Source organism: Cetorhinus maximus, chromosome 32, assembly GCF_964194155.1.
Source record: "Cetorhinus maximus chromosome 32, sCetMax3.hap1.1, whole genome shotgun sequence".
NCBI lineage: Eukaryota > Metazoa > Chordata > Chondrichthyes > Lamniformes > Cetorhinidae > Cetorhinus > Cetorhinus maximus.
The window spans coordinates 5,442,647-5,461,344 of NC_135910.1; the positions used below are offsets into that span (position 1 = coordinate 5,442,647).

General features: G+C 46.8%; 1 protein-coding gene across 2 annotated transcripts; it reads left to right on the plus strand.

Moving 5' to 3' along the window:
• Positions 1–7,542: 7,542 nt before the first annotated feature.
• Positions 7,543–16,667, plus strand: LOC144671426 (uncharacterized). 2 transcript variants are annotated; one of them, XM_078533328.1, is made up of 5 exons: positions 7,543–7,648; positions 9,343–9,474; positions 12,815–12,950; positions 13,647–13,977; positions 16,081–16,667. In XM_078533328.1, the coding sequence occupies exons 1-5, from the start codon at positions 7,645–7,647 to the stop codon at positions 16,177–16,179; spliced, it is 702 nt and encodes a 233-aa protein (XP_078389454.1). In that variant the 5' UTR covers positions 7,543–7,644; the 3' UTR covers positions 16,180–16,667. The 2 variants fall into 2 exon arrangements, with proteins under 2 accessions (XP_078389454.1, XP_078389455.1); XM_078533329.1 differs by having other exon boundaries at positions 7,549–7,652.
• The last annotated feature ends 2,031 nt before the right edge of the window (positions 16,668–18,698 follow it).

An 18,698-nucleotide genomic window follows, 5' to 3' on the forward strand; every position in this document is an offset into this window, starting at 1 on the left:
TGAAATTCACTCCTCCATGGCTCTGTCGTCTGAAAAAAGTTTGTTAACTCACTTTTGTTTATAATAAAATGATGGGAAGAGTTAGTGAGGGCAGTATAACCATGGTAACAGAATGATTAGAAGAGATTGAGAAGAGTTAAGTGCATTTTGCTGCCCCTATGTCGTTACTCTGGTGTCGCTTTTGTGTCTTTGATGCACAATGATTTAATGGTTGTGTGCATTGAATGTAGAGATCAAAGGTAAAAATAGCATAAGAGCTGGGAATGAACCACTGTATGCTGTATCCATACTGGAGATATGAACTGTGGTCTACCTGAACGCACATATAGAATTGTCTTCTATGATGCTTCATTGAAGACCTGATTTTGTATTGTTACAACTCAGGTGTTGGCTCTGGTGTTTAAAGTAACAAAATGAATTAGAGTGAGAAAGCAGCTCAACAGTGAGGAGTTGTGACTTGTCAGTGGGGAAGAGTTGTGTGTGTGTGTGTGTGTGTGTTGCCACTGGTGATGTGTTTTCTCAATGAAAATGTTTCGATGGTGTGCGTTTTGTTGATGATGGTGGCGATTTGACAATAAGGATGTTTAATTGTGTCAACTTTCCACAGTTTTCTCTCCCTCACACAGCCTCAGTGGCTGGCTCCTGGGTTACCTTTATCTCTGCAGTGGTTCAAGAAGGAAGCTCACCACCACCTTCTCAAGGGCAATTAGGGATGGGCAATAAGTGCTGGCCTAGCCAGCGACGCCAACATCCCTTAATGAATAAAAAAAATCCCTCTGAAGACAAGGCTGCTGACTCTTGTAAGGAACCCTACCGGTGAACTAGAGGAGAAACCAACAGGATACATACCACCAGCAAGGCAAGAATGGAAACAATAATTGGGTTGCTCAAGATGAGCTTCAGGTGCCTGGACAGAGCTGGAGGCGCCCTTCTGTATGGCCCATCAAGGATCTCCAGCTGTGCCCTTCACAACATCGCACGGCAGAGAAGAATGGAGTTGCAGCAAGTGGAAGATATAGAACGGCCAGCATATCAGGAGGAGGAAGTGTGAGATGTGGCTACCAGATAGCCTGTGACAGACTCTTCGAGACGCATATCACGTAATCTGTGTGCATGAATCCATCTGACAGTGCTATCAGAAACCCAGCCCCTCCGCTACCCTGAACTCAGGACACACTTCACTGCAACAGTCAACCAGCCAATCATCACTTTCTCATCTTTTCCTCCTCATTTAGGCTGACCATACCATTGGCCTGTAGGAAAATGTCCAGGGTGAGTGGGGTTGTGACAAAGAGGCCAGGAGAATGAGGAGTTCAAATAAAGCCTTTCATTCATTGAAATAAACACCTGCATAACGCCATCAACATTTCCATACACACCCAAGTGAATCCCCTTGTGTCATTTTATCTTTCTCATTTGTTTCCTCTTACTCATTCATGTGCAGCCCGTGTGGATTCACTGGAGCCGGAGGCAGGCTGCTTGTTGTCCTGCTCTGACATGTGAGATGCCCATGGTGCACGTCCTCTGGGTTTTGGAGCCCATGATGGCCCCGCCAGACACTGCTCCACCTGTACCTGTCCAGGGCAAGACTCAGTCATCAGCACAGGAGGTCGAATATGCAGCTCTGTCTGGTAGGGGGTGTTGGGGGGGGGGAGGTGGGAAGTGGTGTCACAACAATATGTTATCTGCATGTGGAATATTAATCTTTAATATCATTGGTTGGTGGGATATATATTGAACTTCTTTAAAGAGACTTTTGGCAAGCAAAGACACTGGCTGGAATTTTCTGGCCCCATTGGTGTCGGGCATCATAGCAGGTGGCTGTGGGGGTGGGGATGCAATATGGCAAGAAGGCCAAAAACCAGTATCATGCCACTGTGAAGCCAGTTTGTGATCGTCCGCTCCACCCGTCAATGACTGGCCACATTTCCCACCGCTGCACATCGGGAACCTAATTTCAATACTTTAACATCTCATTATGAGCCCTGCTCACCGGAATCATCCCCCCCACCACGCTGGAGCATCCAGGCACGTTGGTGTGATTACACGCTGACGCGTTTCACAACCGTACATAAGCGACATGCATCTGGTGAGCTGCACTTCACTCGGGACTCCATGGTTTGTTTGCCTACCTTGCTTCGGGCAGCACTTGGGGTCATCAGCGCCAGGCTTCACAGGCAGCACCACATCACTTTTAGCGGGGCTTACGGGCAGGTCTCTACCCACCAGACCAGCCATAAGCTGGGGGTGGCTTTTCAATGGTTGCAGGGCTAGGGTTTGCTTGGGGAAGGGGGAGAAGGGGCCTCAGGCAAAGGAAGAGGCTGCAGGGCAAGGGCTGTACTGGGGAAGGGGGGTATCCCAGGGTGTGTGTGGGGGCACATGTTGACCTGTGCAAGTGGCCTCAAGAGGGTGAGGGCTGAGGAGATTGTCTCCAGAGCAGATGAGACCAGATGGACATGTGAGGGTGTGTGTGAGAGAGTGAGTGGTGATGTCCCTTGAGCTGGCAGTGAGTGAGATGCCAGTGAGTGTGTGATGGGTTTGTGAGTGCGTGAGTTTAGAGTGATAACATGGTTGCCTTACCCTGGCAGCACGGATGAGATCATTCATCCATTTTCCGCACTGGATGGCAGACCTCTTGTGTGCAGCATTGGCACTGACCACCTCTGCCACCGCCTGCCAAGCCGGAGTGGTGAGACTGATGGGCCTCCTGTGGCCAGAGCGGGGGGTGGTAGAGGACATCGTGGTGGGCCTCCAGTGTGTTCAGGTGTCCCAGGGATGTGTCACCGAATTGTGGGGGGGGCTGTACTCTTCTTGGCTTTTGGGGCCATGTCTTCACCAGCGCAGTCCTGGGCTGAAAGCATTGAGAAGCGTGCGTGCGGCTGCAGTTTAAACATGGCGCCCGGCGTGAGGAAGCGGGAGGTAACAGCATGGCGAGAGAATGGGAGGCTGTCCGCCAGCGAGACCGTGTTTCCTGTGGCTGCATAACTAATGAGGTGGGAATGGGACGATATGGCGCGAAAACCCGCCATAGCTGGTAGGTCAAAATTACTTTTTCCCCGCCGCTCTTGCGCTTTGTACAAATCTTGGACGAATCCGCCCACTGACTTTAAAATGGTTGCAGAAGTCACCTGACCTACAAATTGGCCAAGTCTGGAAGCCTCTGAACGTTGATTATTCAGGAGACATATCTACAGGCAGTTCCCCTGATGCACTTCACACCTGCCATTGTCTAAGTTCTCTACAAAACATAAGGACAATGGGCCACTAGATTTTCTGACACCAAAAGCTACCAAGAACAATGATGGACACAACATAAGAACATAAGAACTAGGAGTAGGAGTAGGTAATTCAGCCCCTCGAGCCTGCCCTGCCATTCAATACCATCATGGCTGATCTCATTTCGGCCTCAATTCCAATTTCCCGCCCTCTCCCCATAACCTTTCAACCTGTTACTAATTAAAAATCTGTCTATCGCCTCCTTAAATTTATTCAGCGTCCCGGCATCCACTGCACTCTGAGGTAGCGAATTCCACAGATTCACGACCCTTTGAGAAAAGTAATTCCTCCTCATCTCTGATTTAAATCTACCACCCCTTAGCCTAAAACTATGGCCTCTTATTCTAGAATGCCCCACAAGGGGAAACATCCGCACCACGTCTACTTTGTCTATCCCCTTTAGCACATTATAAACCTCAATTAGATCTCCTGTCATCCTTCTAAACTCCAGCGAGTATAGGCCTAAACTGCTCAATCTCTCCTCATAAGACAAGCCCCGCATCGCTGGAATCAATCTAGTGAACCTCCTCCAATTCAACTACATCCTTCTTCAAGTAAGGGGACCAAAACTGTGCACAGTACTCCAGGTGCGGTCTCACCAATGCCTTGTACAGTTGCAACAGCACTTCCCTATTTTTATACTCTATTCCTTTAGCAATAAATGCCAAGATTCCATTTTCCTTCCTTATTACCTGCTGTACCTGCACACTAGCTTTCAGTGAACAAAGCTATTACGCAAGGAGGGTGATAAGGACCCCTACCTGTTTTGATGGCATCTTGATTAGTTGTGACGTTAATATTCAATCACCTTTGGCTTCAGAATGGCTAACAGGATACAAGAAACTATGTCCGACCCATCTCCCACGCCTCTGACCTCACACCTTCCTCTCCCTCCCAGAAACATGATAGGGTCCCCCTCATTTCAGTTTTCATCCCACCAGCCTCCACATTCAAAGGATCATCCTCCACCATTTCCACCAACTCCAGCATGATGCCATCACCAAACACATCTTCCCTTCACCCCCCCTGTCGGCATTCAGTAGGGACCGTTCCCTCCGGGACACCCTGGTCCACTCCTCCGTCACCCCCTACACCTCAACTTCCTCCCACAGCACCTTCCCATGGAATCGCAGAAGGTGCAACACCCACCCCTTTACTTCTCCCTTCCTCACCGTCCAAGGGCCCAAACACTCCTTTCAAGCGAAGCAGCATTTCACTTGCACCTCCCTCAATTTGGTCTACTGCATTCGCTGCTCCCATTGTGGTCTCCTCTACACTGGAGAGACCAAACGCAGACTGGGTGACTGCTTTGCAGAACATCTTCAGTCTGTCTGCAAGCATTACCCAGACCTCCCTGTCGCTTGCCATTTCAACACTCCACCCTGCTCTCATGCCCACATGTCCATCCTTGGCCCGCTGCAATGTTCCAGTGAAGCTCAACGCAAACTGGAGGAACAGCACCTCATCTTCCGACTAGGCACTTTACAGCCTTCCGGACTGAATATTGAGTTCAACAACTTCAGATCATGAACTCTCTCCTCTATCTTCGCCCCCTTTTAATCCTCTTTTCTTCAATATTTATTTTTAAGTTTTTATATATATTTCTTTTCCCCCATCTATTTCTATTATTATTTTTAAAATTTATTTCCATTCATTGTTTTATTCCCACCTTTTAGCCTATTTCGATCTTTTTTCCCACACCGTCCCCTCCCCCCACTCCAGCCCCACTAGGGCCATCTGTCACTTGCTCATCCTGCTTTTCTACTCTCAATGTCACCATTAGCACCTCCTTTAGCCAGGATCACCATCCCTTCCACCTTTTGTTTATGACATCTTTTGCAATCTCTCCTTTGCCTCCCCCTATCACTGGCCCTCTATCCAGCTTCACCTGTCCCACCTCCCCCCCCACCTTAAACAGTATATATTTCACCACATTTTTACTTCTCTTTAGTTCTGATGAAGAGTCATACGGACTCGAAACGTTAACTCTGACTTTCTCTCCACAGATGCTGTCAGACCTGCTGAGTTTTTCCAGCAATTTTTGTTTTTGTTTCAGATTTCCAGCATCCGCGGTATTTTGCTTTTATACAAGGAATTAATCGTCTGACTTATTGGTGGCCACTATAGAGCTTCTAACAACAGGTGAGAGAGAATCCCACTGCCAAAGGGGGCAATGACTGTGCAATAAAGGCCAGTCACATGAAACAGCAGCCACCTTGCCTTCTGCCAGAGAGAGGAAAAGCAGAGGGTCTCCAGAAAACCTGTCTGCCCATTCTGCTGGTCTATGTCCTGTTGCAGCCGATCGATATCATTGTCACTGTTTGCCACTCCTCCAAGGCAAATTTTGAAATTTTACTAAGTCATTCAGATTAAAAAAAGCAGGGGTCCTAGCACTGACCCTTGGGGAATACCACTGCCTATCATCCTCTAGTCTGCAAAATAACTATTTACCACGACTCACTGTTTTCCGTCCTTTCGCCAATTTTCTAATCAAATTAACACTATTCCATCAGCCTTAATGTTGTTAACCAGACTTATGTGTGGTATTTTGTCAAATACTTTCTTAAAATCCATATAGGCAACATCCATTGAATTCCCTTCAGCAAACTTCACTGTTACTCCAGGGAAATTGTGGAAGTACTGGACATAATCTTTCAATCTAGATACAGGGATGCTATAAGCAGATGGGGGAATTATTCAATAAGGGTGTAAGGATGAGCTGAGCCTAGCAACTACAGGCCAGTCAGTTCAACCTTAGTCGTGGAAAAGCTTTTAGAAACATTAATCTGGTATAAAATTAACAGTCACTTGGACAAGTGTTAATTAATTAAGGAAAGCCAGCACGGATCTGCTAAAGGCAAATCATGTGGATGTTGGAGGTCTGAAATAAAAACAAAAAATGCTGGAGAAGCTCAGTAGGTCTGACAGCATTCCTTGGAGAGGGAAGCAGAGTGGCTCTTCTTCGGAACAGTTCCAGCATTTTCTGTTTTCATTTCATGTTCAACTAACTTGATTTGAATTTTTTTTTGAGGTAACAGAGTTGATGAGGCGTATATGGATTTCCATGAGGTGCTTGATAAAGTGCCACATAATAGGCTTGCCAGCAAAGTTGAAGCTCATGGAATAAAAGGGGCAGGAGCAGCATGGATGCAAAGTCACTGAGTGACGGGGAAACAGACAGTGGTGAAGAGGTGCTTTTTGGACTGGAGTGAGGTATACAGTTCTGTTCCCCCAGGGGTTGGTATTATGAACACTGCTTCTCTTAATCTCCTTAATGAACTGGACTTGGGTGTGCAGGGCACACTTGCAAAATTTGCAGATGACACCAAAGTTGTGAACTGTGAGGAGGATCGTGGTAGACCTCAGAGGTCATAGACAGGGAATGGGTGGACACATGGACAAGATGAAATTTAATGTAGAGAAGTGCAAGGTGATACACTTTGGAAGGAAGGAGGAGGATGAGGCAATATAAAGTGTACAACTCTGAAGTGGTGGAGTGACAGACAGACCTGGGGTGTATGTGCACAAATAGTTAAAGGTAGCAGGTTAGGTTGAGAAAGTGGTTAAAAAGGCATTTGGGATCCTGGATTTTAAAAATACAGGGTAAGAGTACAAAAGCAAGGAAGCTGTGGTGAACCTATATAAAACACTGGTTTGGTCTCAAGTGGGCTCCACACTTTCGGAAGGATGTGAAGGTATTGGAGAGAGTGCAGAAAAGATTTACGAGAATGGATTGAGGGATGAGGGGTTTCTGGATGGAGTGGAGAGTTCTCGGTTATTCTCCTTGCAGAACAGAGGAGATTTGATAGAGGTATTCAAAACCATGAGAGGTCAAGAGTAGACAGAGAGAAAGAATCCCATTGGTGGAAGGTTGTGAACCAGAGAATGCTGATTTAAGGTGACTGGTAAATGAACCAAAGGCAACATGAGGAAAAACTTTTTACACAGTGAGGATCTGGAATGCATTGCCTGAAGAGATGATGGCGGCAGATTCAATTGAGGTTTTCAAAAGAGAACTGGATATGCTCCTGAGGGGAAAAAAAAGCGCAGGGCTAAGGGAAAGGAAGTCAGACTAGCTAAACTGCCCTTGTGGAGAGCCAGCACGAACATGACAGGCTGAATGGCCTCCTTCTCTGCTGTAACCATTCTGGTGATTCTATGATATTATTAGACTCAGCCTGAGAACCACATCCTTCTTCCTCTTTCCACCTCACTCCGTGACGTCTGCAGTTTCCATGTTGCTATCAGTTTAAAAGCCCCTGATCCTTGTATTTCCGAACTGTCTGGCCGATCGCAGCTCAGTGGAGATCAGTGGCAGACAGACAGCTGCTGAAAGTGAGGTTCGGGCAGTGAATACATCTGGAACTGATGTGTGGGTAACTGTAATAACTCTTTTTGTTACGCTCTATAACTGTTAACAACTCTGTGTTACACTCTATATCTGTAACTAGCTCTGTGTTAGTCTCCAGCTAGCTAGCTGTTTCTAGCTCTGAAGAAGGGTCATACGGACTTGAAACGTTAACTCTGTTACTCTCTCCACAGATGCTGCTGGAACTGCTGAGTTTTTCCAGCATTTTCTGTTTCTGTTTTAGATTTCCAGCATCCGCAGTATTTTGCTTTTATCTTAGCTGTTCCCGTGATTAGCTCTATAACTCTATGTTTAACTCTAATTCTGTTACTAACCAGCCAGCTCTCTGTGTTTAACTCTGTTACTCTCTAACTAGCTTAGCTCTCGCAGTGTTTAACTCTATAACTCTGTTTAATTCTATAACAAACTCTGTTACCCGCTAACTAGTTGTGTTCAACTATAAATCTGTATTTAACTCTATAACTGAGTATTCTAACTAGCTAACTTCCCCTGTGTTTAACTCTAAGCGGGGATTAAATCCCTCTTTCTGTTACCTTGTCTGGTATTATTTGTCAGTGTATGTTCTATGTCAGAGTACAGGGAGAGTTTCACTAGAGGCAGTCAGTGTGTGTTTCTCAGGGACTCTTGAAATCTCTCTCTCCACCTTCTCATTACCCATCTCTTCAGCTGGACTTCCACCCACACATTCCACAGTGTTAACAGATTGACACAGGAATCAGTCTGTGCTTGGAGGTGGGCTGCAAGAAGCAGGGGTCTGGGGAAGAGGGGGAAATTAAGGGATGGAAATGGGGGAAAGGGAGGGCAACAGAAGAGGGGAAAGTAAAGGATAGGAAGAGGGCATCCCTAGAACCAGCTGTAGCCGTGCCACAGAGTGCCCACCACAAAGGGGAAAGCAGGGCCCATTGAGCATCTCAACTCACAAGAGACAGAGCATCACTGAAGTTTGAGGGCAGTATTTTCCCACAGATCACAGGACTTGACCCTCTCTGCAGCAGAGTAGCTGGGCCTTGTCAGCCTGCAGCCCTAATCCTTTTCCTCTTTCCAATCTCAGCGTTGTTGAATAACAATGAAGTTGCGCCAGGAGTTCTGCCAAGTGGGGGGTGTCAAAGGGCAAAAGGTCTCCACATTCTAGGACTGACCTTCCCCATTTACTCACCCTCCTCTCCCTCAATACAACCCAGTTTATTCCTCAATATCACCAACCTACTTCTTCATCACTTTATCAAATATCTCAATCCCACCTTCACCCGAATGCCCTCAATCCCATCTACCCACGTTCTCTCAATATCTCACAAACCAACATGTCCACACCTTCTTCCCATATCCCGCAACTCCACCTACCCACATTCTCAGGATATCCCTCAACCCCTAACTACTGAGCTTCTCACCAAACTTCTGAATGCCAGCTAACCCACCTTGGCCTCATATCCCTCAATCTTGCCTTCTCCTCATATCCCTCAGTCCCATCTTCTCCCCATATCCCTCAATCCCGCCTTCTCCAGTTATCCCTGAATTCCTTCTCTCCAGAAACATATCTATTTATCTCAATCCCTTTCCTTCTGCAGAGGTTTCCTTTGCATTCCCTTCCTGCTCTGAGTACTTCATTTCTAAGCTGTGCAAATGACAGGTCGATGATCAGTTGCACAAACAATCATAAAAAAAGCTGTGTTTTTAATTAAACCTGAATTATTTTTCAGTGTGCTGGATGTGGTGTTTGACAGACGGCTGTGATCACAGGATGCCCAGAAACATGAGGAGCTCCATATCGACTCTGTCGAGCGGGGTGTTGCTTCTGATATTGGTGGAGCATGTGTTTGGACAACAATCTGGTAACGTATCATTATTCCCATGTCACCACTCTGCCCGTGTTGCCACGTCAGTCGTCCCATGTCTTCACAGCTTGCCATCCAAAGGGGCCTTGGATGGGCGAGAACCTTCTGACCCCACCAAAACAAAATCTCAATTTCTGGTTATTTTACGTACCCTTTAGGAACTGACACAGAGGCCACGCCAAGCCTGTTTTACAGGTGCACCTTCAAACCCGCCGACTCCATGGCCTCACCCACCCAGCCCCGCCTACCCCATGGCCTCATCCAAGTTCAAACGCTGCCCACGGAGCCGCAACTGAAGTGATTCAGCTCCGATTTCTCTCCAATCGCAAAGTCCTGCCACCTGCAATGGTGGAGCTTTACTTAGAGACTCCTCGGATCAGAACGCTGTGAGGGCTGTTGATCTGTCAGTTCTGATCCAATAGGAAGCCGCAGGCTCAGTGAATCACAGAAACATTGAAATGTATGAGACAGAGGGTGGACACTGCACCCATTGTTGCTGTGCCAGTGACAAACTCAGCCTTGTCCTACTTTCCAATTCAGTGCAGGTTTTGGCACTTCAAGTGCACATCCAGCAACTTCTTAAATGTGATGAGGGTTTCTGTCTCTACCACCCTTTCAGGCAGTGAGTTCTAGAGCTCCACCATTCTTTAAGAGTAAATAATTCTCAACTACCCTGTAATCTTTCTACCAATTACTTTAAATCTTTGTTCCCTGGTTATTGACATCTCTGCTAATGAGAAATTGCCCCTACCTAGGCCTTTTGGCTAAGATCATGTGTAGTGTAGTGTAGTGTAGTATCACTCTATCTTGGCCCCTCATAACTTTATAAACCTCAATTAAATCTCCCCTCAGCCTCCTGTTCCAAAGAACACAATCCCAGCCAACTTAATCTTATATAAAATTCTATGGAGCTGGCAATATCCTTGTTAATTTCCTCTGTACCCTCTCCTGCAGTCACACCCTTCCTGTAATGCACTTTTCAGAACGGTACACAGTACCCTAGCTGTGGCCTAACTAGTGTTTCATACAGTTTTAGAAACTTGCATGGTTATTTTCTACTCATTCTATATCTGGGCTATTAATAAAACACATATCAACTATTACCCTTTGCTTCCTGCCATCGAGCCAATTTTGGATCCAACTTGTTATTTGACCTTGGATCCCATGAGCATTTATTTTTCTTGATTATAGCCTGCTATGTGGGACCTTGTCAAAAGCCTTGCTAAATCCACGAAAACTACATCAAACACACTTCCCTCATTGTTACCTCGTCAAAAAAATTCTAACAGGCTAGTCAGACATGACCTTCCCTTATCAAGTCCACATTGACTGTCTTTGATTAATCTGTGCCTTCCTAAAGAAAATTTATACGGTCCCTGAGAATTGTTTCCAATCATTTTTCCACCACAGAGGCTAGGCTGGCTGGCCTATAATTACTCGGGCTATTCCTGCCTCCCTTTTTGAACAATGGTACAATAGGAGTTATCCTTCAGTGCCACACCTGTAGTCAGAGAGGATTGGAAAGTGATGGTCAGAGCCTCTGCTATTTCTTCCCTTGCTTCTCTTAGCAGCCTGGGATACATCAAGGCTCAGCAATTTATCCACTTTCAAAGATGCTGGGCACTTCAATATTTCCTCTCTCTGTTTACCACATCCAATATTTCACACTCCTCTTTCTTAACCAAGCCACCTGCATTGTCCCCCAGTTTTGTGAAGACAAAGTATTCATTAAGAACCATGTCCACATCTTCTGCCTCCACAGACACAAATTACCTTTCTGGTCTCATTGTGGGGAGGCGATGGCGTAGTGGTATTGTCGTTGGACTAGTAATCCAGAGACCTTGGGTAATGCTCTGGGGACCCAGGTTTGAATTTGAATTCAATAAAAACTTGAATTTGAATTCAATAAAAATCTGGAATAAAAAAGTCTAATGATGACCCAATCATGAAACTTGTAAAAATTGTTTGTAAATTGTTGTAAAAACCCATCTGGTTCACTGATGCCCTTTAGGGAAGGAAAGCTGCCATCCTTACCTGGTCTGGCCTACATGTGACTCCAGACCCATAGCAATGTGGTTGACTCTTAAATGCCCTCTGAGCTAGGGCAATTATGGATGGACAATAAATGCTGGCCTGGTTAGTGATGCCCATATCCCATGAATAAAAAAAAACTCTTTCCTTAGTTATCCTCTTGCTCTTTCTACGTTTATAAAGCATCTTTAGGTTTTCCTTGCTTTTATTTATCAATATTTTTCATGCCCTCTTTCCTAATTTTCTTTTTAATTTCACTCCCACACTTGTTTCTTAAACTGCTGTAGGCTTCCTGCAGTATCTGACATAAACATCACTTTTTTTTTTGCCTTATTCTACCCTGTATGTTCTAGGGCCGGGGGCTCCGGATTTGGGAGTCCCACTCTTTCTCTTTGTGAGAAAATATTTGTTCTGGGCCCTCTCTACAGTATCTCCTCCTTGAATGCCTCCTACTGCTCATCACACTGATTTACCTTCAAGAAGCTGGTTCCAGTCCACTTACATCAAGTTACAATTCAGTGTGGTAAAAGTGGCCTTTTCCCAATTGTGAAGTTTCACTTCTGGCTTACCTTTGCCCTTTCTATAATGCCCAGCTTCAATCCCTAAAAGTAAGTCCAAAGCCACCCTTTCTCTTAAATAATACTGCGGATGCTGGAAATCTGAAATAAAAACAGAAAATGCTGGACAAACTCAGCAGGTCTGGCAGCATCTGTGGAGAGAGAAACAGAGTTAACGTTTTGACTCTGTATGACTCTTCTTCAGAGCTAAAAAGAGGTAGAATTGTAATGGGTTTTATACTGTTTTAAGAGGAGATGGAGCAAAATAGAAGGTCAATTTGGTGGGATCTCAGGCGAGATTTGACAAAGATGTCATGGGTACAAGACAAAGGGAGTGTTAATGGCGGTGTTAAAGACCAAAGAAGGTGCTAATAGTGTAAGATAGCAGAATGTGTTAATAGCAGAATAAGGGTCAGTGCTCTGTGAAAGCAAAACATAAGGACAAGTGATAGATGGCCCTGTGGGGGAGCAGAGGGGTGTGGTATGGAGCTCCTCCTTCTCTCTCTTGCTACATACTGGTTGAGAAGATTCGCCTGACTATGTTTCAAAAATTCTGCTTCCTTTTATATGGATTCTATCTCAGTTAATATTAGGGTATTTGAAATCCCCCTAGTGGCAAGGGCCTTTGCTGAGGGAAGGGAGCAGTCTGGCAGTTTCAGTGACCAAACTGCAATTTCCAACTTTCAGTTTTTGGCTTAGGCAGAAGCACAGGCAGCACCACCAACCCAGCTTTCACATTTTTATTTAAGGTGTGGAGTCCCGTGCCCATTCAGAGACTCATTCTATGCCACCGATTGCAGCCCTGGCCATGTGCTTGTCAGCGATCCTCTTCCTGTTGATGCTCTGTGTCCTTTTCACGCCCAAGGTGATCGCACAACGCTGCAGGTGAGTCCAGGCAAGTCCTGGTAGGCCGACCGGGGCGACGGAAAGCACCAGACATTAGATTAGGGTCTATGCATAATTGGGGCAGAGCTGATGCAATAGAGACAACAGAGAGTGCAGGCCAGACAGCTGAGAGGGGCTGATAGATTGGAGAAGCTTGTGCTGTTCTCCTTGGAGGAGAGGGTTGAGAGGAGATTTGATAGAGACGTTCAAAATCATTGGGGTTCTAGACAGAGTAGATAGAGAGGAGCTGTTCGCATTAGTGGAAGGGTTGAGAACGAGTGGACACTGATTTAAGGTGATTGGAAAATGAGCCAAAGGCAACATGAGGAAAAACTGTTTTACTTGGAAAATGAACAAAAGGCGACATGGGGGGAAAACTGTTTTACTCAACAAGTGGTTCGGACCCGGAACGCACTGCCCGAGAGGGTGGTGGAAGCAGATTCAATCGCGGCTTTCAAAAGAGAATCGGACAAGCATCCAGAGAAAACAAATTGCAGGCTAATGGGAAAGGGCTGGGGAGTGGGATTAGCTAAATCACTATTGCAGAGCCAGCATGGGCATGACAGGTCGAATGGCCTCCATCTGGGCTGTAACCATTCTACGATTCTATTCTATGACAGCGGCTTTGAGCGTGGTGGGGGGTGGGGTGGTGGGGTTGGCCTGTGTCATGCTATCTGATGACCAATCTCATTCCAGGTGCGGAAGAAAGGCAGAGGATTGGACAGCTCAGACAATGTCTCCTCCAACCTATGAGGAAGTAGTTTTTGGGGGCCAAGTAAAACCCTGCCCCCCCTCAGAGATTGCCTCAGTGTTTCCAGCTGGATCATACATATTGCAGTGTGGCCCTCAGTCCGTGCACAGCCTGACATTGCAGGGGACTCCTTTTTACCAAAGCCACTTTGGTCCTTCATATCAAATGGACACAATATTGCGTGGCGCAATTCTGATTGATGAGACTCAGTGTAAGGACCGAGAGGAACCTCCAACTTACCAAGACATCATACCACATGGAGCGGCAGAGACTCTGGTAAGGAAGTGGAACAGCGTGAGATTCTGCCCCTCACTGCTGCCCTTTAACTTGCGACTGTGAATTACCGGATATTACAAATCGTTCACAGCACAGAAACAGTCTAAACTGGTTCGTGCTGATGTTTATGCGCCTGCTTGCAGTGGTCAGCCATACTGCAAAAGGCAACGGCAACCCACTGCACGACTTTACCAAGCATAATCATGGACCAATGTGTGATCTAACCAAGTTTCTATACAAGTTTAGTGTAACTTCTATACTTTTCAATTCTCTTCCTCTAGAAAGGCACCCTAGTGCTTTGTTTGATTTTCTTTTAAATGGCTTTATTAACCTTTGTCACTACTTTTAGTAATTTGTGCATCTATACTCCCAGCTCTCTCTGCTCCTCTACCCCTTTTCCATATTATTTTCCAAGGGGTACACGGCCATTTCATTCTTCCGGTGAAGTTACTCCCTCGCAGCTCCTCCTCTTTCAGGTACCATGCTCTAAGAGGCTGTTGGTGACTACGGACTTCCATTGGATTGGTCCATGATTATGCTTGGCAAAGTACCGCAGTGGGTTACTTTTCCCTTCAGCATTCTGGCTGACCAGGAAACACTCCCGCTTTTACTGCCTGCCGTCAGGCATATTGGAAGGATTTACAGGCTGATAATCAACCTGTTTGGCCAGGTTATGAACGCACTTTCCGTGGCCATCAAGTCCTGAAACGGGAGCTCTGGCCCAGAGGAGGGACTCTGCCTCTGCACCACAAGACCTCCTACCTCACACCTACCTATATTCAAGTTCACTTGAAAAATTACACACCCATTCTGCAATTTTATTCATCTCTTCCAGGATTTTGTCGCAGTCCTCATATTAATTATACCTCCCCTTTTTGGTGTCATCCGTGAATTTGAAATTGTACTTCCGATTCCTGAGTCCAGCTCACTTATGTAACAGTGGTCCCAGTACCGATCTTTGTGGGACACCACTTTACACCATTTGCCAAGCTGAGTAACTACCTTTAACCCTTACTCTCTCTCTATTCTGTTTTATAGCCAGCTTGCTATCCATTCTGCTGACATATCAGGCAACACATAGCTTCTGCTTTGGTTGTGTTGGTGTCACAGACTAACATCCGTATTCCGCCGACATTTATGAATAAAGTTAACAATGTGATAATGACCTGATAATCTATTTTTTTTGTGTGATGTTGATCGAGGGATAGATATTGGCCCGAACGCAAGGGAGAACTCCCCTGTTCTTCTTCAAAATAGTGCCATAGGATCTTTTACATTCACCTAAGCAGACAGATGTGGCCTCTGTTTAACATCTCATCCGAAAAATGGCATCACTAACAGTGCAGCACTCTCTCCGTACTGCACTGGAACGTCAGCCTTGATTTTTATGCGTTCAAGTCCTGGAGTGGGTCTTGAATCCACAACCTTGTGGTACAGAGGCGAGAGTGCTTAGCAACTGAGCACCAGAGACCCCCTCCACTGATACAATCAACACCTATCTATTACAGTTCCAATCACTTTCAAGATGAGCTGGTACACAATGGAGACTGTCAAAAGCTGATGGTGGATTTAATCAATATAATCCTACAGTGCTTCAAACTGCTGCCGGCCTGGTGGGGGTCCGCTCGCCGCCGGCCCGGTGGGGGTCCGCTCGCCGCCGGCCCGGTGGGGGTCCGCTCGCCGCCGGCCCGGTGGGGGTCCGCTCGCCGCCGGCCCGGTGGGGGTCCGCTCGCCGCCGGCCCGGTGGGGGTCCGCTCGCCGCCGGCCCGGTGGGGGTCCGCTCGCCGCCGGCCCGGTGGGGGTCCGCTCGCCGCCGGCCCGGTGGGGGTCCGCTCGCCGCCGGCCCGGTGGGGGTCCGCTCGCCGCCGGCCCGGTGGGGGTCCGCTCGCCGTCGGCCCGGTGGGGGTCCGCTCGCCGTCGGCCCGGTGGGGGTCCACTCGCTGCCGGTCCGGCGGGGGTCCAGGCGCTGCCATTGCAACAATTCCAAACCACAAACAGCAGAATTGCTGGTCACTGATCCTTTTTGTTGGGAACTGAGTTGCTTACTGTTTTGCCATTTGATGCAGTTCTGTTAATATTTATCTTTTGTATTTTTTTTTGCAGCCCCTCCCTCCCTGGAGCTCCAACGTTGCTCAGGGCCTCATTTCCTGCAGCGAGCCCCAGATCTGCTGTCCCTTTAAACTGAAGAATGAATCAATATAAACTCACTCTCTGTTTGGACACAAAATTGGAATCGACAATGTTAATAATCGCGCTGAGATGAGGAATTTACAGGATGTGCCAGAAGCAGCTTTTAAACATTCATTCACGGGATATGGGCATCGCTGGCAAGGCCAGCAGTTGTTGTTCATGCCCTATTGAACTGTTGCAGTTCATCTGATGAAGGTGCATGCACAGTACTTCCAGAATTTTACTCACCAACGATGAATGAACTGCGATATATTTCCAAGTCAGGGTGGTGTGTGACTTGGAGGGGAGCTTGCAGGTGGTGGTGTTCCCATGCGTCTGCTACCCTTGTCCTTCGAGATGGTAGAGATCGTGGGTTTGGAAGATGTTGTTAAAGAGACTATGAACAGAGGAGAACTGACAGCAGCTCAGGGAGGGATTTGCATTGGCACTTCCAACTGAACTGTTAGTTAAACAGGGCACAATGTCATTTTAATTGCAGCAAAATTGTTTGATGATCTGTGCCAGCTGTTTAATACTACACACCACTTCTTTATAGTTCCCTGAAACTCTCATCAGCACTTGCTATCAGCTTCCTCATCCATTTCTGTTTGTGGTGCTTTTGTCTCTGCTTTCCCCCTCAAGAAATTGACCCTGCAGCTGTCCTCCACGGCTCTCGGGGCTGGAATTACAGCTCGCTTTTTGTGTTCTGTATGTTTTGGGATGTTGGCAGGCAGCTTGGTTCTTCTCGTGAGCACTCACCTACTGGAATGAGAAACCTGGTGAGGTCTGGCCTAGCCCCTCCGAAAAATAACAGAATGATACCTGTCATTCCAGGAGCAAATTCAAGGAGCCTCTTACCCTAAGGAATTGGCTAGCCTGGTGGGTTTGTGCTGATCTCTACATAACCAGCAGGAGGCAATTACAGTTTAGTGCTCGAAATATTTCCATAATCCTTTCTAAAAAAAAAACTGGTTAATATAAATAAAAACATTCCAATTTGTTTTATACATAGTACACAGCTGTCAAATCAAATTGATGACAGAAAACTGGAGGAACTGAGCAATGACTTTGAAAAAAAAAACAGGAGCATGGATGGAAGTAGAGATGCAACTGAGTCGGAGTGCGCCACAGCGGGGCTAGGTCTGAAGAACCAGATATTGAAAGCAGAAGCTGAGCAGAGAAAACATACCGGGGTGCTGTTTGGCTGGGACCATCCAGGGGAGCTCGAGGCAGTAGAGTGCTTTGGAACATCTGCAAGCTTAACCAGGACGGGCTTGGAGATAGAGAAGTCAGCGAGCATTCTGGGGGAAGGTGGGATGGATGGGGGAGAGATCTGAACAAAGCCAAGGCCTAGCCCGCTGAGGGGAGTGACTAGATCCCACAATGAACAGTTGAGTGTTTAATCTGTTTATATGGCACGGTACTGGATCGGGGTGGGGGGAATGCCGACCAGGCTATCTACTGAACTCCCTGCTCTTTAAAGAGTGCTGTGGGATCTTCCAACTAAGCCACGTAAAATACAGTCAAATGCTTCACACTAAGAATACCAGCTGAGCAAGGCCCCCGAGAGTGACACAACAATCTGTAGGTTGATGCGAACAGCTCGAGTGTCACTATATTGGGCGGACAGAGTTACGAGAAAATAGGGTTCTGATACAGCTACTAACTACGGTTGACCACATTCAACACATGACCGCCTGTCTCCAACTGCCCCACCCCATCGTCCCATTGAGCGCCCGACATGTCCAACCTCATGGCACATTGCCTTCCTATGGCCAATCAAAAAGCAGACAGTCTCATCATCCGAAATAAAAACAAAATGGTGGAAAAAATGCTCAGCAGCTCAGGCAGCATCTGTGTAGAGAGAAAGAAACAGAGTGAACGTTTCAGGGCTGTGACCTTTCATCAGGACTGGGGAAAGTTGGACATGTAACAGGTTTTGAGCCAGGGGCGGGTGGGACAAGGACAAAAGGAAGGTCTGCGATAGGGTGAAAGTCAGGAGAGATTGAATGACAGAAGAGTTCGTCTTCCAGGGCCAAAGGGAAGGTGATGGGGCAAGAAAAGAAATAGCGAAATAAAAGATAAGCCTGGAGCAGGTGTGCTGCTGTCTGAAAGGGAAAAATAACCCGAAAATTGCAAAGAAAAGGAAATAAATTGGAGGACAGAGTTTCTGGTCTGAAGTTGTTGAACTCAATGTTGAGTCCAGAAGGCTGTAAAGTGCCTAATCGGAAGATGAGGTCCTGTTCCTCAAGCTTATGTTGAGCCTCCCTGGAACAGTGCAGCAGGTCGAGGACAGAGATGTCAGCGTCAGAGCAAGGTGGAGAATTAAAATGGCAGGCGCCCGTGAAGCTTGGGATCGTGCTTGCAAACTGAACGGAGGTATTCCGCAAAGCAGTCATCCAATCTGCATTTAATATAGAGGAGCCCACACTGCGAGCAGTGAATATAGTAAACTAGATTGAAAGAAGTTCAGCCAGGAGGAATGTTTGGGGCCTTGGATGGTGAGGAGAGAGGAGGTAAAAGGGCGGATTTCATTATCTGATTGAACAGCC

Bases quoted from the DNA above. Each gene is read 5' to 3' on its own strand.
- LOC144671426 (XM_078533328.1), top strand. The intron at 9,475-12,814 runs GTAACGTATCAT...TTTTTATTTAAG, and splicing joins TGTGTTTGGACAACAATCTG to GTGTGGAGTCCCGTGCCCAT. The intron at 13,978-16,080 runs GTAAGGAAGTGG...TTTTTTTTGCAG, and splicing joins ATGGAGCGGCAGAGACTCTG to CCCCTCCCTCCCTGGAGCTC.